General features: G+C 37.8%; 1 protein-coding gene across 1 annotated transcript in view; it reads right to left on the bottom strand.

The window, feature by feature from the left end:
• Window positions 1–23,568, bottom strand: part of PAFAH1B1 (platelet activating factor acetylhydrolase 1b regulatory subunit 1) — a gene marked incomplete in the record, with an annotated part of 508,857 nt that overhangs the window by 116,034 nt on the left and 369,255 nt on the right. Inside the window, 2 exon segments of the mRNA XM_053706276.1 lie at window positions 7,432–7,660; window positions 7,752–7,854. Coding sequence (XP_053562251.1) covers window positions 7,432–7,660; window positions 7,752–7,854 — 332 coding nt within the window.

Genomic DNA, 23,568 nt, shown 5'->3' with positions numbered 1-23,568 from the left:
AAAGTATCTGTACTCTTGTTATGGTGGTTAAGAAAATGCTGAACCAGGGGTGAGCGTCAAGAAATGTTTTGGATTTTTAGGTTAAAGACTAGATTGCCTCTAGGACTCAATTCTGAGTTCGATTTAATTAATTTTTGGCAATAATAGTACTTGTTTGTTTATTTTATTTAACCGTAAGGATCTTTGGTATACATTTATCTGCAGCTGTATATATTTTTATAGCATTGTGTTTTTTAGACATGTGTGTTATATTTATTCTGCTATTTAACATACAGTGGCACCATTCAACTATGGTCTCTCACAGCATTACATACTTTTCCATTCCTTTTTATTTTATTTCTTTCTTTTATTTTAAATAGGTTGCATTGATCATTCTTTTAGTTTTGTACATTAATATCCATAGTTTTGTTATTTTTGCGAGTGACTGGTGCTTAGCTATAATAGCTTTAGATGTTCTTCTATGCCTACTTATCTACTTTTGTACAGTTGCGTAATTTATGACGTGAACATTCGCCGTTTTGTTTGGGTGCACTATGTTTTTCAGTGTAGATCTCATACTGTTCCCTAGTACCTGACAACGCATTTGTTTTATACACAATTATGTTCTTTACAAGATTATGTAATTTACCATGTTTAAGAGAAGTGAAACTTTTGTATATTCCCTGTTTATTTGTGACAGGCTTGCTTTGTACTGTGAAGTGTTAACACGATTCAAAGGTGTGTTTATGCAAATATTGCTGACTTTGCTATTAATCAATCATTGTACGTTTTAAGGATTTAAAAAGGTGCAGTGTATCAGGTTGTTTAGGCTATGATTACGGCTCACGCCGAAACGCGTAAGCCAATCTGATACACATCACCTTTGAACATGGACTATGGCTCTGAGGTTTTTATACCTGTATATTGAATAAAAGTTATGTTTTATTTTATTGCCATCCGGATTGATCACTTCTTCCTTGAGTTATTTGCTTGATATTAATATCATACTCCGGAACAAGTATTTGGTGTGTTTGTGCCTTTCTTACTCCCATAACCCAAATGGGTAGGAGTGCAGGAATTAGTTCCCATAACCTTCGGGTAGGAGCTAAATTCAGAAGATTCTTTATAAGGACTTGGTGTTTTGTGTTTAATACCTAATTATATATGTTCTGACCTGCAAATTGTGGGTTAAAAATTCTATTATTATATAACCCTATCTGAGGTTAAGATTTGGCACTATTTATGCAATTGCTAAAATCTGTATGGAAAGTAAAGGTAAATATTTGTTGACAAACATCCTTTCAGAGAAAGGACCTAGTACAAACAACATTACAGTGTCTATTAAAGAATAGCAATTCTTCTTGAGAAGTAAATAGTTAACTTCAATTTATTTTTAGTATCTCTTACAGATAACAGATCACAGTTATTCATGTAATGTCAAGCAGTAGTGCTTGGTCTCTCTGTTTGTTATATGACTATATATGTTCTGACCTGTAAATTGCTGTTCAAAAATCCTAATCTCGCATAAAACTATCTGAGAGTAAGATCTGACATTACTAATTAGTGCAATTGTTGAAACCTGTATGTAAAGTTAGGGAAGAGAGAGATTTAGCTTAATAATATTGCAGTGTCTTTAGTCAGAGAACAACAATTTTCCTTAAGGTACAAATAGTTAATTCTAGTCAATTTTTTATATCTCTTACAGATAACAGACCATAGTTTATGTAATATCCAGTGGCAGTCTCTGGACTGTTATCGTTGCATAATTTTTTTTTGGGCTAAGAAAACAAATTATTCCTAGTAAGCTGAACTATAATCTGGTTGCAGAGACAAGGCTATATTAACTTTTTAGATCGGCCTATAGATAGGCTTGTTTTTGGAGATAAATTAATATTTGTTTTTAAACGTGTCTACACAGAGTATACACTGAAATTCCACTTAATCTTTTTCACATATTTTCACTAGATTTTTTTTTCTTCTCACATTTCTATGTCATTTTCACATAACCTTGATTCTTTACGCTCACTGATACAGTATAAGGTTCTATTTATTTTTTAATCTGATCACTCGATAGATCGGTACACAGTCACTTGTTTTTTTTGTTCACCTCTGTTAGTACTGAGCTAATGGAAATATTTTACTTCCTTGCACTTATTCACTCTACCCGTTCCCTACTTGTTACCCTACCCTGATGGAAAGATATAAACTCTCCAGCCATGACTCCAAAACACAGAGAGAAAAAAAATGCCACCAAAAACATAGAAATAAATCCAGACCCCCCACAAGGATATTGAGACACAATCAACTTTTAGTACATCTGAAATAGTCGTACAAATATCCAAGATGTTCACTTCTCAGATTCTTTAAAATTAGAGATTAAACAAGATATTAATATACTATCAAATGAAGTCAGACAGTTCACTAATAGATTAAATGAAATAGAAACTAGAGTCTCAAATCTAGAAGACAGATTGGTACAATTAGAACAAATTAATTTACTACAACAGACTAACACGGTTAACATGCAAAAAAAAAAAAAGATCTTTAAGATCGTGCACGCCGAAACATTATATTATAGGCCTACCTGAGACAGTTAAATTTAAAGATCTAGTACATTTTATCACCATCACACTGCCAAATGTATTCAATATGCAAATGAACACTCAGCTTATCCAAATGGAGAGGATGCATAGGACAGGGACGAGCCGCAGGAACACTGATGGCACATTTCAACCTAGGCCTATAATTGCTAAATTCCTTAAATTTACAGATAAAGTTAATATATTGAAAAATTATAGAAAGGCAAGTCCAGTGTTCTTAGAACAAAACAATATAAAGTTATTTCAGGACTTTTCTGCCGAAACTTCGGCAAAAAGACGATTAATGTCCCTTTTTGCACAAAATTGATTAAAGCAAATTATAATGTATGGTTAATATACCCAGCCAAATTAATCCTGTTAGTAGACGAAGAACCCAAGACACTTGATACTCCAAGAAGTCAAAATATTCTGTAAAGACAATGGCATTGATTAAAACGTATTTGTATTTGATTATTTATGTAGGAAATGATGGTTTATGTTTTTAAGAGGTTTAAAGTTTGATGGCACTGTGATAGTTGGTTGGTGACATTGAGCAATCTTTATTGGAATGAGAATTTTTGCCACCAATTACGATTAAAGTGCAATAAAATAACCAGAGAGGAAACTGGTAATATACTAAAGGTTATTATGTTTTGCATGAGGTACAGTCTAAGGGTCCTTAAAAAATGGTCTTTTAAATCTAAGCTGAACCTTTATTTTAGAGTTTATCTTTTTTTTTCTTCTTTTTTTTCTTCCCTTCCTCCCCTCCCGTGTCCCCTCTATTGGTTAGGTGATAAGTTATATACAGGAATCTCGCTACATTATATAAATGAGAAGTGACACACAATATATTGTCATGGAATGTAGGTGGAATTTCATCCCCAATAAAACGGAAAACTATAATTAAGCTGTTAGGCTCACATAAAGCTGACAGTGATGCTACAAGAGACACATTTACAAGAGAGAGAAGCTCTAAAATTAAATGGGTAGACAAGCTAATTTCTTCAGATTTTGATAATAGGAAAAATGGAGTTGCAATATTAAATTAATAAGCAGTTGACATATCGAATAGTAAATAAAACAATTGACCCAGCAGGTAGATTTACGATTGTCCAATCCATATCGAAATAAACAGGATACTTTTCACTCAATGTGGTTGACATTCAATTCTGGGACACATTAGAAGCAAAATTATTAGCTTATAGAGGTAAAAATTTAACAATCGGTGGTGATTTTAACTTGGCCTTCTCCGCGAATCTAGATAGATTGAACAGTAAGTTTGGGAACAAAAGATAGGAAAACACGTATCTTGCAAAAATTCTGTAATAAATCAGGGACGTGGGATATTTGGAGGCTTCAAAATCCAGATACCAAAGCACTTACATGCATCTATAAAACTCATCAAACCTTTTCCCGAATTGACATGTTCTTAATTGCTGATATAATGACAGGTAAGAAAGAAAGAGCAGGTATATGTGATATAATCCTCCCTGATCATGCTATAATTTCGCTAGCTATAGAATTAAAAGCGTATCAAAGACCCCCTACTAATAACTTATTCTTCCCAAAATATTTAGCACAAAACCGTTCATTTAAAAATTGGCTTAAAAGTAGATGGCAAGAGTACACAAGTTTTAATCAAGCATATAAGTATAAATATGAAGTTTTCTGGGAATGTGGAAAAGCGGTATTACGGGGAGAGATAAAGGCTTATTTTTGTAAGATTAAAAAGAAAAACAAACAGCAGGAGGAACAGCTTTCTAATTGAGTTAAAAATAGTTTTAATACATTTGGGATAAATATATAAGCCTAAAATCTCAGAGAGATTTATTTCTAAAACAAAATATGATACAAGACGCTTGCACTAGAGCGCTGTACGGGGGTTTTAGAGGATGGTCCGCTAAATACCTAGCGTATATAACAATAGTGAGAACAAATAATATAGCAGCAAATAAGCAAGGATCAAAAAGATAAACTACTAATAATGATAACCATAAGACTTTTAGAATTTTTAAAAATTTGTATACAGCCGGTAAAATTGACCAAGATGGAAAAAAAATTTTTTGGGGATAAAGTTACTCTACCAAGATTATCAGAAGAGACAATTAAGATTATTAACCATCCAATTACAATAAAAGAAATTGAGGATGGAATAAAAGCCCTTTAATTGAGTAAAGCCCCTGGCCCCGATAGGTTACCTTCAGAATTTTATCAAATACTATTAGAACAAATCACCCGTTTTACATGGTTTATAGAATAGCTATTTTCAGCAACCTAATAAATGTTCAGACGGTTTTGCTGCATCCAACATCTCTTATTCTTAAGGATAAAGATCCAGAAAATCCTGCCTCATATCGTCCAATATCTTTACTCAATACCGATTATAAGATTCTAACTTCTATAAATGCTAATCGTCTAAAACCATATATATCCAATATCCATGAAAATCAATCAGGCTTTATGCCCGGGAGAAATCCCGTAAAAATATTCGGAAAACGATGTTGATAATGGAATATGTCCAGGATAAATTAAAAAATAGGAATCGAGGGATGTTGGATGAGACAATTCTAGCAGTCGACGCTGAAAGACAGTCCAATGTCTGCAGTCATTGTTAACGGGTCCACGTCAGAAAAATGTAATTTACAGAGAGGCACTCGTCAGGGATGTAGGAGATAGAGAGATATATATATATATTTTAACAAAGATTTAAAAAATGTTGACAAATAACCGTAACTGTACTATCACTTTAAAGGAACAGTTCCCCCAAAAATGTTTTCCCATTTAATTTGTTCCCAATAATCCATTTTACCTGCTGGAGTGTATTAAATTATTTACAAGTAGCTCCTTTACCCCTATTATGGCCATTGAAATAGCCGATTTAGATTGTGGTTTCCCAAACTATACTGAAAGTATTGATAGTGGAGTTTCAATAACCTAAGTAAACACAGTCAGCAGAAGAAATTACACTTCTAGTGGGGTGCAGGATAGTTAAGTAATAAAACCATACTTTTCCATTGTTCTCTCTATGTATTGAGCTTTAGTTTTCCAGACAAATATAAGGTAAGGAAGCAAGTGTGCGTACACAGTGATAACATAATGAGATATGAGATTACCTGAAGCTCAACCCAATGTAATAGGATGTGGTTTAAAAGCACAAAAACAGCTACTTCATATACAAAAAATAAACCTGAAAATGCAATTTCTCATACATTTTATACTCTGCAGCTGGTATAACAAGTCACTGAAAATACATTGATATAAACTATTTTACAGTGTACTGACCCTTTAAGTGATCTTGTGGAACATGAGAAAGAGGGAATCTTCCTCGAAGAGGCGGGTGAAACCGAACACCTATAGGGTACTCCTTAGAAATTAAGTTCAGTACCCAAGGAACTTGAAAAGAATTTTCTCCAAACCTCCCGAAAAAAGATCAATTCTGCCCCCCACCAGAACAGTGTTTGTATTGGGGCCGCACCTTCATGCTGATTTGGAGGAAGGGACAGGCTTTTGTCTGTTTGGACTTAAACCAAGAGAAACAAGCTTCCATGTGGACTTGAAGATGTCTAACTTCTGAGACACTGGAGGATTTTTTTTTGTTGACTGACAAATGGAGTCAAATCATCTAGATGATTTTACCCTGCCTTAGTTTTTTTGTGTGTCTTGTGGCAGGAAAGCTTTACCTCCAGTAACTGTAGCAATTCAGTGCAGGTTCAAAAAAAATCTTTCCCTGAAATGGAAGGTAAAGTAGTCTGCCTTTACATATTATATCTGCAGATCATGACTTCAGTGATAAAGGGCTTATAGCAAGCTCAGTTATAGCAGCACTCTTACAAATGCAAGTTATTTTAAAAGCTGCATCTCAAATGAGACTGTTCGCAGTCTTGACCAACCTCAAGCAATACTGAATTTTATCTTTGGAAAAAAGGTCGGAGATGCTGTCACACTATACCACAGTACAGACTACATTAACAGCTGGAGGAAACAGTTTGCTAGCTGAAACCTTTAAGTTTCCTGGCCATTGGATCCTTTAAAAAAAATAAAAAAAAATAAACAAACTTCTTCAGAAAATTAGCTCCCCAGCTTCAGTAATGTTCCTGATTATCCGAGAGCCTGCTGAGACTCAGGAGCAGAGCTCTGATATGTATTTAATACTAGAAACAATTTTAAAAAGACAGTAACTCAAGTTTACTGCAAATATAGAAAAATTCCAAAAACTGTATGTAGTGTTATCCGGTGTATAAAACTATGTCGCCAGGCAATGTGAATCATATGTACATGTTCATGCTAATAGTCTGCAGCTTATGTGAGTGTAAGTACCTGTCAGCACTCAGTCTACAATGCTAACGAAACTGCCGAGGGCCTGCTTCCCGTATAAGAGAATCTTGTATAGCATACACAGAGAAAGGCTCTAAAAAAGGAGTACACCAACACAACAAATGGAAGAGGCTGCAAGACCAGTCCCAGCGACACCTGTGGCAGGCAAGTGACAAACTCCTGTGGGAGATTTACTCTCACTGCCAATGTACTGTCCTATTCCAGGCTCTCTAAACAATTGGGGAAACTTGAAGTGCTATTCTAAACAGCAATTGAAAGGGGTTCTTAATCTTCCTTGCTGGAGGCAAAAAATGAATAAGGAATCATGGGAAAGTGGGAGGGGTTATACCTCTTGTGTGGCGGGTTTTTACCTCCTCCTGTAGGAGTGGACTTTAATCCCGCATGTGATGGCTCGTGGACTCTCGCCATCTTATGCAAGAAAAAAAAGATCTTAAATTTTTTTTTTATAGTTCTTGGCTCTAGACCATAAAGTAGCACATTATTAATCATGTATTTCTCCCTACAATGGCCACACAACTAAATAAAAAAGGTTATGTACCTCAGATCCTGTAGCATCCAATATTGTAGAATATGAACTCTCTGGGGCCCAGGAAATACATTCTACAACATGCTCATGCTCTCTAAGTTCTGCTTTGCATTCTTTTGTTGCTGCAACCCAAACACGAACTGTCTGGTCATTGGAACAACTAGCAATCAGTGAACCATCCTGGTTTGGTCTCACCATGCGGACCCATTCTCTGTGGCCAGTGAAAGTCTTCACACAATACCTATAAAAGTAAATTTAAATTTTTTTTATTTATTTATATATTAAGATAACATTTTGTATTCTCTGCCCTCAGTTAATGGCATAAAACTCACCCAGAATGCACTTCCCACATCTTAATGGTTTTATCCCTGGAGGCAGAAACTATATGATCGCCATTGGGCATGATGGCTACTGAGGACACATTGTGATCATGACCTAGCAAGACAAAAAATAAATAAATTAAACATACACAAATGTGTAAACGTCTTTATTCAGTAATTGACCAATTTGTAATCTAACACTTGCACATAACATTAAAGAGACCCAAATATTAAAGAAAAAATAAATAGCTGTATTCCCTGCTAGACGTGAATTTCGCAGTTTTGTTCACTACTGAATGCAGAAGGAAGCGGCTATTTTCGGTATTCGGCTTTTTTCGGAGCAGTATATCCTGTTGTGCAAGTGAAACACTAATCTGGTTTTGCACAGATCTAAGGGTGTTTCACTTGCACAAGAAGATACTAACAACGGAAAAAACATAATTTATGTAAGAACTTACCTGATGCTAGTGACGTATGGGACATACAATCCTACCAGGAGGGGCAAAGTTTCCCAAACCTCAAAATGCCTATAAATACACCCCTCACCACACCCACAATTCAGTTTAACAAATAGCCAAGTAGTGGGGTGATAAAGAAAGGAGTAAAAAGCATCAACAAAGGAATTTGGAAATAATTGTGCTTTACACAAAAAATCATAACCACCATAAAAAGGGTGGGTCTCATGGACTCTTGCCAATATGAAAGAAATGAATCAGGTAAGTTCTTACATAAATTATGTTTTCTTTCATGTAACTGGCAAGAGTCCATGAGCTAGTGACGTATGGGATAGTAATACCCAAGATGTGGAACTCTACAGAAGAGTCACTAGAGAGGGAGGGATACAATAATAAGCCATTTTCCGCCCAAATTATAAGTTTATTTTCATAATGAAAAGAAAAAACTTAAACATAAGCAGAGGAATCAAACAAACCGCTGCCTGAAGAACTTTTCTACTAAAAACTGCTTCCGAAGAAGTACATCAAAACGGTAGAATTTAGTAAATGTATGCAAAGAAGACTAAGTTGCTGCTTTGCAAATCTGATCAACTGAAGCTTCATTCTTAAAAGCCCACAAAGTGGAGACTGATCTAGTAGAATGAGCTGTAATTCTCTGAGGCAGGGCCTGACCTGACTCCAAATAAGCCTGATGAATCAAAAGCTTTAACCAAGATGCCAAGGAAATGGCAGAAGCCTTCTGACCTTTCCTAGAACCAGAAAAGATAACAAATAGACTAGAAGTCTTTCTGAAATCTTTAGTAGCTTCAACATATTTCAAAGCTCTTACCACATCCAAAGAATGTAAGGATCTCTCCAAAGAATTCTTAGGATTAGGACACAAAGAAGGGATACCAATTTCTGTAATATTGTTATTAGAATTCACAACCTTAGGTAGAAATTTAAATGAAGTCCGCAAAACTGCCTTATCCTGATGGAAAATCAGAAAAGGAGATTCACAAGAAAGAGCAGATAATTCGGAAACTCTTCTAGCAGAAGAGATGGCCAAAAGGAACAACACTTTCCAAGAAAGTAATTTAATGTCCAAAGACCAAACGGAGGAGCCTGTAAGGCCTTCAAAACCAAATTAAGGCTCCAAGGAGGAGAGATTGATTTAATGACAGGCTTGATATGGACCAAAGCCTGAACAAAACATTGAATATCAGGAAGCTTAGTAATCTTTGTGAAATAAAACAGAGCAGAGATTTGTCCCTTCAAGGAACTTGCAGACAAACCCTTATCCAAACCCTCCTGAAGAAACTGAAAAAAATCTAGCAATTCTAAAAGAATGCCAGGAGAATTTATGAAAAGAACACCATGAATTATGTCTTCCAAACTTGATAATAAATCTTCCTAGAAACAGATTTATGAGCCTGTAACATAGTATTAATCACGGAGTCAGAGAAACCTCTATAACTAAGCACTAGGCGTCCAATTTCCATACCTTCAAATTTAATGATTTGAGATCATGATGAAAAAACGGACCTTGAGACCGAAGGTCTGGTCTTAACGGAAGTGGCCAAGGTTGGCAACTGGACATCCGAACAAGATACCCATAACAAAACCTGTGAGGCCATGCTGGAGCTACCAGAAACACAAACAATTGTTCCATTATGATCTTGGAAATCACTCTTGGAAGAAGAACCAGAGGCGGGAAAATATAAGCAGGTTGGTAACACCAAGGAACTAACGCATCCACTGCCTCTGCCTGAGGATCCCTGGGAAGTTTGTTTAGATGGGAAGCCATCAGATCTATTTCTGGAAAACCCCACATCTGAACAAACACATCTGGATGGAGTGACCACTCCCCCGATGTAAAGTCTGACGGCTGAGATAATCCGCTTCCCAATTGTCTACAACTGGGATATGTACCGCAGAAATTAGACAAGAGCTGGATTCCGCCCAAACAAGTATCTGAGATACTTCTTTCATAGCTAGGGGACTTTGAGTCCCACCCTGATGATTGACATATGCCACCGTTGTGATATTTCTTTCTGAAAACAAATGAATGGTTCTCTCTTCAACAGAGGCCAAACCTGAAGAGCCCTGAAAATAGCACAGAGTTCTAAAATATTGATTGGTAACCTCGCCTCTTGAGGTTTCCAAACCTCTTGTGCTGTCAGAGATCCCCAGACAGCTCCCAACCTGAAAGACTTGCATCTGTTGTGATCACAGTCCAGGTTGAACGAACAAAAGAAGCCCCTTGAACTATATGATGGCGATCTAACCACCAAGTCAGAGAGAGTCGAACATTGGGATTTAAGATTATTAATTGTGATATCTATGTATAATTCCTGCACCATTGATTCAGCATACAATACTGGAGATGTCTCATATGAAAAAGAGCAAAGGGGATCGCGTCCGATGCTGCAGTCATGAGACTGAAAACTTCCATGCACATAGCTACTGAAGGGAATGATCGAGACTGAAGGTTCCAACAAGCTGAAACCAATTTTAATAGTCTCTGGTCTGTTAAAGAGAGTCATGGACACTGAATCTATCTGGAAACCTAAAAAGGTGACCCTTGTCTGAGGAATAAAGGAACTTTTGGGTAAATTGATCCTCCAACCATGTCTTTAAAGAAACACTAGTTGATTCATGTGAGATTCTGCAGAATGTAAAGACTGAGCTAGTACCAAGATATCATCAACACCGCAATACCCCGTTCTCCGATTACAGAGAGTAGGGCACCGAGAACCTTTGAAAAGATTCTTGGAGCTGTCGCTAGGCCAAATGGAAGAGCAACAAATTGGTAATGCTTGTCTAGAAAAGAGAATCTCAGAAACTGATAGTGGTCTGGATGAATCGGAATATGAAGATATGCATCCTGTAAGTCTATCGTGGACATATAATGCCTTTGCTGAATGAAAGGCAGAATAGTCCTTGTAGTCACCATTTTGAAAGTTGGCACTCCTACAAAATGATTAAAAAATTTTAGATCCAGAACTGGCCTGAATGAATTTTCTCTCTTTAGGATAATGAATAGATTTGAATAAAACCCCAGACCCTGTTCCTGAAACGGAACTGGTATGATTACCACTGAAAGCTCCAGGTCTGAAACACACTTCAGAAAAGCCTGAGCCTTTACTGGATTTGCTGGGATGCATGAGAGAAAAAAAATCACAGGTGGTCTTACTCTGAATCCCATTCGGTACCCTTGAGAGAAAATACTCTGGATCCATTGATTTTGGACAGAATCTGCCCAAATGCTTTAAAAGAAATTTTTTTTTAAGAAAAATTGTTTATTTCTGCTTGAAACATACATAAGTCAGATAAAAAGAAAATAAAATGCAGTAGACAATGATATAGTCAGAAACAAAATTATCACCCTCATTCGGGGAATAGAGTCCATTTGCAGCATGCAAAAATGAGTCCATATAAAAGTTTAATAAAAGTGCTGCTTATGAAACACTGTTAACAAACATGTAAAGTTTTCAACGGTATAGGCCATACATTTCTAGAATTTTTCTTTTATAACAAATTAAACTAATGTTTCTTTGTTTTTCTTCTGGTCAAAGTGTAGATTTAAGTATGTATTTAGCTTCAGCAAAGCAAGTATGTCTAGTAGCTATACATTATGTCATCTGGCATTAACGTCTGAGTCTAGGGTGTGAGGGTCTAGGGTAGGATATGGAGCCCACTGTCACTTTGGGCCAAAGGCAAGGGTTGTCATAAGTGACTGGCATACCATAGGACATTATTAGAAAAAAGAGTCATGTTAAAACCTTTATGTGGGTCTGGTGTCCCAGAGGAACAAATTTTCTGCAATAGTGTCCAGTTTGTTTAGTAAAAGATAATGCTATCTTTCTAGCTTTAGATTGAGCTGAATCTCTTGGATTATTTAAGGGAAGATCAGTCCGGATCTCAACTCTATCTAGTTAGCATCTAGAACAAGTCACACAATAACAAATACCCCCTTTAATACAGAGGTAACCAGTCAAACCGGAAGCGCTTGTGAATAGCGAAACCAGAAGCCAATACAGAGGCAACTAGCGAAACCGGAAATGCTGGTAAATAGCGACACCGGAAGCTAAATGAAGTAAATGAAGTCAACGTGTTAACCAAAGTATTCAAGAAAAGGGTGAAAATGAAACAGTGAGCATCTAGAATGAGTCACATAATAACAAATACCCCCTTTAATACAGAGGTAACCAGTTAAACCGGAAGCGCATGTGAATAGCGAAACCGGAAGTCAACACAGAGGGAACTAGCGAAACCGGAAGTGCTGGTAAACAGCGATACCGGAAGCTAAATAAAGTAAATGAAGTCAGCGTGCTAACCAAAAGTATTCATGAAAAGGGTGAACATAAAATAGAAATGGCCCTTGGGACATAGATATCTTATTACATAAACATAAGTTGTTACTATTATCTCTTTATTGAATGTATATTGTTAGCGAAACTCTTGCCCATACCCACAATGCAACTAACAGGAAGGGGGCGTGGCCTATATGTTTTTTGGCACCCAAACACCAACTAGAATCCCCATAAATTCTGACCTGATTGCTCATTATACTAGTCTTGATAAAGGCCAGGATTATATGGCCGAAACGCGTCGACAGATTTGAGTAAGCATAATACTGATATATGAACTTAACAGTTGGTATCTGTTATAGTATTGTTTGTTTTCTTTCACAGGTTTTTTATACAATTTTTATGTTTTTATTGTATCAATACTCAGCTACTTTTCCTTTGCACTGAAACCAATTTATCACTTTAGAAACACTGGATTTACAGATAAACAACAGTTAATATGTATTTTTGAATATTTTTTCGCTTGTTTTCACATTTTTGGAAGATTGCATCATTTTTTGTGGATTTTTTGTCATTTTTTCACTCACCTTTATCACATTGTTTTTCATTTTTTTCACATTATATCAACATCTTGAATTTTTATCAACATTTAAACTAAGTGATCACATTATTTCCTCATTTTCTCACGATATAATTTGGACACTGAATTTGGACAAGAAAAAACTGTCAGTAGCATTTGGAATATGCACTATGTACTTTGAACTAATCTATAAGTATACTCATCTATAGACCACTCGGCACATCAGGCCACTTTATCTGTAGTTCATTTGATTTTATTTTTTGATTTAATCTTGCAATTGTTGTAACATGGATCCATGAACACTTTTATATGTAATCATCTGTTTTTTGAGTAGTCTATACATATCTATTGTAAAATAGATTTTTAATTTTATTGTGCAATACATTTTTAACTTATATATCTTCTTATTTGGTTTATATACCATTACCTGTTTCCCCATCATCACACCTCAGCCTTTGTTGGCGCTCCCCTCTATCCCCATTTCTATTGTCTCTTGGATCCACATTGTTAGGGTAGGAACTGATTATTTTTTTCCACATTCTTGTGATTAATTGGTGAGAGCTATTAATCATTATTTGTAACAATCTAAAATGCCATTTGGAATTAAGTTTGGGGTATTTGTGGGATATATCATTTGGTCATGTTGTATCGGAGTTCCGACAGTATTTGAATGTATGAGATATTTGTCCAAAATACTTGAATTTTGGGACAGGCCCACCAGATGTGGAACAGGGTGCCTTCACCCCTACACTGTCTCCAACAGCAGCTAGACGAACCAGGGAAGAGGTATTTGAGTCTCTGTGGGGTGAGATAACACCTTGTTAGCAGTTTTGTGTTAGTTTCTATGAGTTTGGCTGAGTGTGCTGACTTTTTTTTACAGCTTTAAAAATTGAGTGCCATTCTGTATTTGGGATTAAAAACGGTAAATCTCTATTCCACGCTTTGGTGAAAGTTGGTAGATCTGTTTCAGCTGGTGTAGTCAGTAATTTATAGGTTCATGAAATTGTGTGGAGAATAGGTGAGGATGAGCTACACAAAATCTCAAACTGCGTGCGTTGTCTGGTTAGAGAGAGTTTATGTGTTGTCTGTAAGTAGTGGCTGAGTTGGTGATATCGGAACCACTTATTAAAAAACACATCGCCCAGTAATGCAATAGATTGTCTAGGTAGTAAGATACCTTCCCTCTGTCAAGATATAAGCGAGCATTAAAAGGTGGATGTCCCTAGTGCCTGTGGGAGTGGAAGTGAGTCCTGGAGGGAAGCTTTCATTCTGTAATGTGGGCATTAGTGGGGAAGGGATTGTGGACAAGCTAGGGTGCATTTTAACCGTTTCCAGCCAAGTGTTATAGGTCTCGCTAATGATTGGGTTATTAGAGTGCTTGATCTTGGATCGTTTTTTTATTAGTCCAACAGGAGGAACCCAACTGAGTGCAGTCTAAAAGTTCATGTTAGAGTTTGACCCATTGTTTATTGTGGTGCTCTTCAAAAGAGCACCAATCTATAATCCTGGAAAGGAATATGGCATTTCTATATTCATGTACAATTGGGACCCCCATGACCGCTCAGGTAGGGTGTCTGTATAGGGTTGATTTAACAATCCTAGGTGGCTTGGCTTTCCAGATGTAGGCATTAAAGGGAACCACAACACCTGCTTCAAATGTTCTAAACTAACTTGTTGTAATTGTGCAAAATAAACTATCAATTATTTATGCTGTCTTTTCATATTTTCATTATGTTGTAGAAAAACAGCTTTATAAAAAAAAGCTTTATAATTTAAAGTTTAATCAGCAGCCAAGCACTTGCTATGTCTGCTGCCATATTGTAACGCACGTCTCTCACTCACACGGCGCCTTCTATTCCTAACACTGAGGAAGCAGAGTGAGGACTGCAGTTTCTGAGAACGGCTTCAGGCAAAGCTATATTTATAACTAGCAAGAGCAGGGAAGGAAGCAGAGAGGGGGAGGGAGACTCAGGGCTCCTGAGACTGTAAGTAACGTAGATAAATGCAGAAGTATCTGGTTACAATTATAACTGCAGCAGGAGTTTGCTTTCTGTCTCCGGAGCTTTTCTTCCCCTGTGCATTCCCCTCCCACTTCCGTCCCTGCTCTTGGTATTTATGATTATAGCAGTGACTGAAGCCGTTCTTAGAAGACACTGCAGTGATCCCTCTGCTTCCTCAGCTTTAGTAATAGAAAAAATGTGCCGTTTTAGTCACATGACCCACTGAGGTGCAAAGTACTTCACAATATGGCAGCAGATTGTAGGCTGCAGATCATCATTAAAATTGTAAAGCTGTTTTCTGCAACAGAATGCAGTAAGATGAAGACTGCATGCAGAATTGTAGTTCGTTTGTTTTGCATAATCATAGAAAGTTAGTTAAAAACTTTTCAAGCAGGTGTTGTGGTTCCCTTTAATGATTGATTGGAGTTTTGGGATCATGGATTTTGGGAGAGGGATGGGGGCAGTCTGTAAGACATAAGATTTGGGGAAGTAATGTCATTTTAGCTGCCCCGATTCTGCCCAACCAGGATATACATTTAGGAGACCAATTTGTGGTGTTTGAAAGTATATTTGAGGTTAAGGTGTCATAATTAAGTTTGATTAAATCCGCTTGAATTGGGGATAAATGTATGCCTAAGTATTTAAGAGACTGAGTCTTTAGCGTAAATGGGGCAATATGTTGGAGGGATGTTAGATCTGCCTGATTGATGTGGACTGGGAGGATGTCAGATTTCTCAAAGTTGATAGAGAAGTTGGAACAGCGCCATATTTTTTTAGAATTGAGTGGGCAGCTGTAAGGGAGCTCACAGGATTTGTAAGCATCATGAGGTCATCTGCTAATAAGGCCAGTTTATATTCTGAAGTTTTGATTTTGATGCCCTCTACTAGGTTTGAGGTACGTAAGATGGTAGCTAGAACCTCCATAGAGAGGACAAACAACAAGGGTGAAAGGGGGCATATCCCTGACGCGTACCGTTTCGGATTGGGAAGGAATCGATAAGAGGCCGTTTACCTTGATTTTAGCCGAAGGAACAGTGTAAAGGGCGGTAATTTTAGATATGAATTCTTTGGGTAGGCCAAATTTATGGAGGGTGCATGTCAAAAATGTCCAGTCGGTTGAACGCCTTTTCGGCATCTGTGGAAATGAAAAAGGTTGGGGTTTTCTGTCAGTGGGAATATTGGAGTAAATGTAGTGCTTTAATTGTGTTGTCCTTAGCTTCTCTCTGCTGTACAAACCCTGTTTGGTCATTATGAATTAGTATGGGAGTGATATTTTGAGGTCAACGTTTAATATATGGGTCTAAAGTTGGATAGGGAGTCTGTCGATTTACCCGGCTTGGGCAAAACTGTAATAAGTGCCTTGAGCATGCTTGTAGGGAATGGACGATCTCGGCCTATAAAGTTAAAGAGATTTAAAATGTGGGGGAAGAGATTTTGTTTATATATTTTGTAGTAAAAATTACTGAAGCCATCTGGCCCAGGGCTTTTACCTCGTTTAAGGGAGTTTATAGCCTCATCCAGTTCCAGAGGAGTAATAGCTTGCCTTAAGACTTGAAAATGTTCGGGTGGATCTGGGTGAGTTGGAGCTGGCCCAAATATTTATTGCATAATTGAATGTGGTCCTCTGTGGGTCGGGAAGGGTGTAAATTATAAAGTTTATTATAATTGCGAAACTCATTGACTATTGTTTTGGAGTTTGTAGTCATTGTGGATTTATTGTTTGCTAATGAATGTATATATTACAAGGATTGTTTACTCTTAAGAGCTCTGGCCAGTAGCCTGCCTGGTTTATTCCCTAGTATAAAATATTTTTGGCGTAGGAGAAATGCAGTATTCTGAGCTTTAATGTCTAGTAGGTCATTGAGCTGTTGTCTGGCCATAGTTAGATTGTTTTGAATGTCTAAGTCCGTAGGATGTAGTTTGTGAGAGTAATCTAATTTGTTTATTTCTTGTGTGAGCGTGAGATATTTCTGTCTTATTTGTTAATAGCTTTATGTTTCATTAATATACCTCTGATAACACACTTATGTGCATCCCAGGAAATAATTGGTGTAGTGGCCTCAGTGGAATTTATGGAGAAGTATTCCTGGAGTGCCTTCTCTACATCTAATTATATCAAGGGATCTGACAGCAAAGATTCATCGAGCCTCCATTGGAAGGGATAGATAGATCGAGGGCCAGAAAAAGGAACTGTCCAACTAATATGGATAATGCGGGAGTGGCGTAGATTCAGTAAGGACAGATTATCTGCCATGATATAATCAATTCTGGAACAGGATTTGTTTGGGTTAGAAAGGAATGTATAATCAAGTTTCTGGGGATGTAAGTGCCGTCATGTGTCGTGTAGGGTAAGTAGCGATAAGTTGTTCCAGACAGAATGTGTAGTGCTAGAAAGTTGTAGATTTTGGATAGTACTGTCCAGTTTTGGATCCAGCGGGAGGTTGAAATCACCCGCCAGAATAAGTGGACCCTTAAGGTACATGAGTATGGAATTGGTAATGCGTTGGAAGAAAGAGGTTTGGTTCGTGTTTGGAGCGTAGATGTTACATATAGGAGACCATGTAAACCTAAGTATCTACCCTCCTCATCTAGGTCTTTGTGTAGGAGTTCAAATGGAGCTGATTTGTGTGGGAGTATACTAACTCCGTTAACTTTATTTTTTTAGGATTACTGCTATGAAAGCGATTTGGGTAGTGAGATGAGAAGAATTTAGGCTCATTGCCCTGCTTAAAATGGGTTTCCTGTAAAAACAGGATGCTGCTGTTCTTATGATGTAGGTCGTGGAAAGCTTTAGACCTTTTAAAAGGAGAATTTAGGCCCTTGGCATTAATAGTGAATGTGGTAAATAACTGGGCGGAAATCATTTGTCTCATTATGTCAATGTTTTATAGGGTAGGTGCTGTAATAGAAAGTGTGACATTATTTGGGTGTTTCATGAAGAAATATTAGATGGAATAACAATGCATAATAGGACAGCATAACAATAAACATGACAACAAGTGATGAAACATTTTTAAAAATTGACATTTTTAAACAGGTGGTAAGCTAACAGATAGCCCCTGCTTGTAATAGCAAGGGTGGTTAGTGAATAAGTTATTCAATACCTAGTGTTACTATTCATATTGTTAGCGTAATGTTCCTACTGGAGGCCAGTGGCACCCCAGATTTTAGTGGATAGTGAGTCCGTTAAGGCACATAGGCAATTTATCTAAGAAAAAAATAAGACATCATACAGCAACATTGTCAAACATAAAACGTATAACATAATATTCTGATTGAAATTCCCTGAAAGTCAGGCAAAGAGAAGTAGCACAAAAACATTGGATTGGTCTCACCCATTTTCTATCACGGAGGTTGCGATCTTTTTCTTTCTCTTGGATGCCGCTGTTTGCCAAGGTACTCTGAGGTTTAGAAGTTGTGGGAGGATGGTTGTTTATCTGTTTAGTGGTAGATGCAGGTATCTGATTACAGGTTGGAGATTCAAGATTCAGTTCTTTGCAGAAGTCCTCTATTCCTCCTGGATCCATGCATGTTTTCCTCTGACCTTCCCACAAGTTGTATATGACAAGGAAAGCCCCATCTGTATGAGATGTTGTGGTTTCTGAGCACAGTAGTTAGAGGGGCAAATTCCATTCTCCTCTGCAGTGTTCGTATCGAAAGGTCAGCATAGATCGAAAGTGCACATCCTTGGAAGCGTAGTGGTGAAGAAATACTGGCCTGCTTCATGTCTGCTTTGGAAGAATTTTAATCTGCCCCTACCAGTTGAGCTGGAATGAGGGCCACATCTTCATGCAGACTTGGGGGCTGGCTTTCGTTTCTTAAACGGCTTTGATTTACTGCAACTTGAAGAAGGCTTCCAATTGGAACCAGATTCTTTGGGGAAAGGATTGGGTTTCTGTTCCTTATTTTGCCGAAAGGAATGAAAATGGTTAGAAGCTTTAGATTTACCCTTAGGTCCCTTCCCCCAAGTGACAGTTGAAATAATCGAATCCAACTGAGAACCAAATAACTTATTACCTTGGAAAGATAGAGATAATAATCTAGACCTAGATACCATGTCAGCATTCCAATATTTGAGCCACAAAGTTCTTCTAGCTAAAATAGCTAAAGAAATAGATTTATCATCAATTTTGATGATATAAAAAAATGGCACCACAGATAAAATGATTAGCATGTTGAAGCAAGCGAACAATGCTAGACAAATCAAGATCCATTTCCTGTTGCGCTAACCTTTCCAACCAAAAAGTTGATGCAGCTGCAACATCAGCCATAGAAATGGCAGGCCTGAGAAGATAGCCATTATATAAATAAGCTTTCCTTAGATGAGATTCAAGTTTCCTATCTAAAGGGCCCTTAAAGGAAGTACTATCTTCCATAGGAATAGTAGTACGTTTGGCAAGAGTAGAAATAGCCCCATCAACTTTGGGGATCTTTCCCCAAAACTCCAATCTAACTGCTGGCAAAGGATAGAATTGTTAAAACCTTTAAGAAGGGATAAAAGTACCAGGCTTTAGAAATCATATCAGAAATAGCATCAGGAACTGGAAAAACCTCTGGCGTAAGCACAGGAGGTTTATAAACAGAATTTAAATGTTTACTAGTTTTAATATCTAGAGGACTAGTTTCCTCAATTTTCAGTGTAATCAACACCTCTTAACAAGGAATGAATATACTCCATTTAAATAAATAAGTAGATTTGTCAGTGTCAATATCTGAGGAAGGATCTTCTGAATCAGACAGATCCTCATCAGATGAGGATAATTCAGAATGATGTTGGTCATTTGAAATTTCATCAACTTTATGAGAAGTTTTAAAAGGCCTTTTACATTTATTATTAGGTGGTGGGATAGCAGACAAAGCCTTCTGAATAGCATCATCAATAAAATCTTTATATTCACAAGGATATCATGTATATTAGATGTTGCAGGAACAACAGGCAAGGCATTGTACTATTACTGATGGATACATTATCTGCATGTAAAAGCTTATGACAACTATAACATACCACAGCTGGAGATTAATCTCCACAAATTTACAACAGATACACTTAGCTTTGGTAAAACTTATCAGGCAGCAGGGTTCCAACAGGGGTTTCTGAGACAGGATCAGATTCAGACATTTTGCAAATGTAAGAGAAAAAAACAACATATAAAGCAAAATTATCAATTTCCTTATATGGCAGTTTCAAAATGGGAAAAAATGCAAACAGCATAGGCCTCTGACATAGAAATAGGCAAGAGGAATATAGGAATGAGGTCTTAAATAATCAAATTATTTGGCACCAAGTATGACGCACAACGCAAAATTATTTTTTTTGGGCGCTAACAATTGCAGATGCAACATTGTACAAGGAAACTAGGCGTCAACTAAAACGCCGGAAATGACGAATTTGTGTCACCGGACGTACCTTGGTGCCAAAAAAAAAATTTTGCGCCAAAAATTACGCAATAAACATGGGCATTTTGAGACTTCGCGACCCTAATTTTGCCAGCGAAAATGTAATTAAAAAAAGCAGTCAATTTGAAAAAAGACTATACCCCAGGTAAGAAAAATATTTTCCTAAACAGGTTTTTCCCAAATATGAAACCGATAGTCTGCAATAGGAAATATACATAAACCTGACTGACTCATAGCAAATATAAGTACAATACATATATTTAGAACTTTATATTAATACATAAAGTGCCAAACCATAGCTGTGAGTGTCGTAAGTAATGAAAAACAGAATTTATGCTTACCTGATAAATTACTTTCTCTTGCGGTGTATCCAGTCCACAGATTCATCCTTTACTTGTGGGATATTCTCATTCCCTACAGGAAGTGGCAAAGAGAGCACACAGCAGAGATGTCCATATAGCTCCCCCTCTAGCTCCATCCCCCAGTCATTCGACCAAAGGTTAGGAAGAAAAAGGAGAAACCATAGGGTGCAGTGGTGACTGTAGTTTAAACAAAAAATTTTTTACCTGACTTAAATGCCAGGGCGGGCCGTGGACTGGATACACCGCAAGAGAAAGTAATTTATTAGGTAAGCATAAATTCTGTTTTCTCTTGCAAGGTGTATCCAGTCCACTGATTCATCCTTTACTTGTGGGATACCAATACCAAAGCTTTAGGACACGGATGAAGGGAGGGAACAAGACAGGTACATTAAACGGAAGGCACCACTGCTTGAAAAACCTCTCTCCCAAAAATAGCCTCCGAAGAAGCAAAAGTATCGAATTTGTAAAATTTGGCAAAAGTATGCAGTGAAGACCAAGTCATTTTTGAAAGCCCATGTGGAAGCCACTGCTCTGGTAGAATGAGCAGTAATTATTTCAGGAGGCTGCTGGCCAGCAGTCTCATAGGCCAAACGGATGATGCTTTTCAGCCAAAAGGAAAGAGGTAGCAGTCGCTTTCTGACCTCTCCTCTTACCAGAATAGATAACAAACAAGGAAGATGTTTGTCTGAAATCCTTAGTTGCTTGTAAATAGAACTTTAAAGCACGAACTACATCAAGATTCTGTAATAGACGTTCCTTCTTCGAAGATGGATTAGGACACAGAGAAGGAACAACTATTTCCTGGTTAATATTCTTGTTAGTAAAAACTTTAGGAAGAAAACCAGGCTTGGTACGCAAAACTACCTTATCTGCGTGGAACACCAGGTAAGGTGAATCACACTGTAAGGCAGATAATTCTGAAACTCTTCGAGCAGAAGAGATATCTTGGAAAGTTTTGTTTTTGATAGCTAACAACTTAATGTCTATGGAATGTAAAGGTTTAAACGGAACCCCTTGAAGAACTGAAAGAACTAGATTCAAACTCCATGGCGGAGCCACGGGTTTATAGACAGGCTTGATTCTGACTAAAGCCTGAGCAAACGCTTGAACGTCTGGTACCTCTGCCAGACGCTTGTGTAACAGGATAGACAAAGCAGATATTTGTCCTTTTAAGGAACTAGCTGACAATCCTTTCCCCAGTCCTTCTTGGAGAAAGGACAATATCCTGGGAATCCTAATCTTACTCCATGAGTAACCCTTGGATTCACACCAACAAAGATATTTCCGCCATATCTTATGGTAGATTTTCCTGGTGACAGGCTTTCTAGCCTGAATCAGAGTATCTATAACTGACTCAGAGAACCCACGCTTTGATAGAATTAAGCGTTCAATCTCCAAGCAGTCAAACGTAGAGAAATTAGATGAAAAGTCTGACGACTCAGGAAATCCGCCTCCCAGTTGTCTACACCTGGGATGTGAATTGCTGAGAGATGGCAGGAGTGATCCTCCTCCCACTTGATTATTTTGGTTACTTCCTTCATTGCTAGGGAACTCTTTGTTCCGCCTTGATGATTGATGTAAGCTACAGTCGTGATGTTGTCCGACTGAAATCTGATGAATTTGGCCGCAGCTAGTTGAGGCCATGCCTGAAGCGCGTTGAATATCGCCCTCAGCTCCAGAATGTTTATCGGGAGAAGAGATTCTTCCCGAGACCATAAGCCTTGAGCTTTCAGGGAGTCCCAGACTGCACCCCAACCTAACAGACTGGCGTTGGTCGTTACAATGATCCACTCTGGTCTGCGGAAACATATTCCCTGAGACAGGTGATCCTGAGACAACCACCAGAGAAGAGAAACTCTGGTTTCCTGGTCCAACTTTATTTGAGGAGACAAATCTGCATAATCCCCATTCCACTGATTGAGCATGCATAGTTGCAGTGGTCTGAGATGTATCCAAGCAAAAGGGACTATGTCCATTGCTGCTACCATTAATCCAATTGCCTCCATGCACTGAGCTACAGATGGCCGAGAAACGGAATGAAGAACTCGGCAAGTAGTTAAAAGTTTCAATTTTCTGACCTCCGTCAGAAATATTTTCATTTCTACCGAATCTATTAGTGTCCCTAGGAAGGGAACCCTTGTGAGTAGGGACAGAGAACTCTTTTTGATGTTCACCTTCCACCCGTGAGACCTCAGAAAGGCCAATACAATCTCTGTGTGAGCATTGGCTCTGTGAAAAGAAGGCGCCTGAATTAAGATGTCGTCCAAATAAGGCGCCACTGCTATGCCCTGCGGTCTTAGAACCGCCAGAAGGGACCCTAGCACCTTTGTGAAAATTCTGGGAGCAGTGACTAAACCGAATGGAAGAGCCACAAACTGGTAATGCTTGTCTAGAAAAGCAAACCTGAGAAACTGATGATGATCTTTGTGGATAGGAATATGCAGGTACGCATCCTTTAGATCCACGGTAGTCATATATTGACCTTCCTGGATCATAGGTAAGATTGTCCGAATGGTCTCCATCTTGAATGATGGGACTCTGAGGAATCTGTTTAGAATTTTTAGATCCAGGATTGGTCTGAAAGTTCCTTCCTTTTTGGGAACCACAAACAGGTTTGAGTAAAAACCCAGTCCTTGTTCTGCAATTGGAACTGGGTATATCACTCCCATCGTATGTAGATCTTCTACACAGCGTAAGAACGCCTCTTTCTTTATCTGGTCTGTAGACAGACGAGAAATGTGGA

This window comes from Bombina bombina, chromosome 3 (genome assembly GCF_027579735.1).
Source record: "Bombina bombina isolate aBomBom1 chromosome 3, aBomBom1.pri, whole genome shotgun sequence".
In the NCBI taxonomy this organism is placed as follows: domain Eukaryota; kingdom Metazoa; phylum Chordata; class Amphibia; order Anura; family Bombinatoridae; genus Bombina; species Bombina bombina.
The sequence above is the reverse complement of the archived record's forward strand: the minus strand, read 5'-3'. Positions and strand labels throughout refer to the sequence as shown.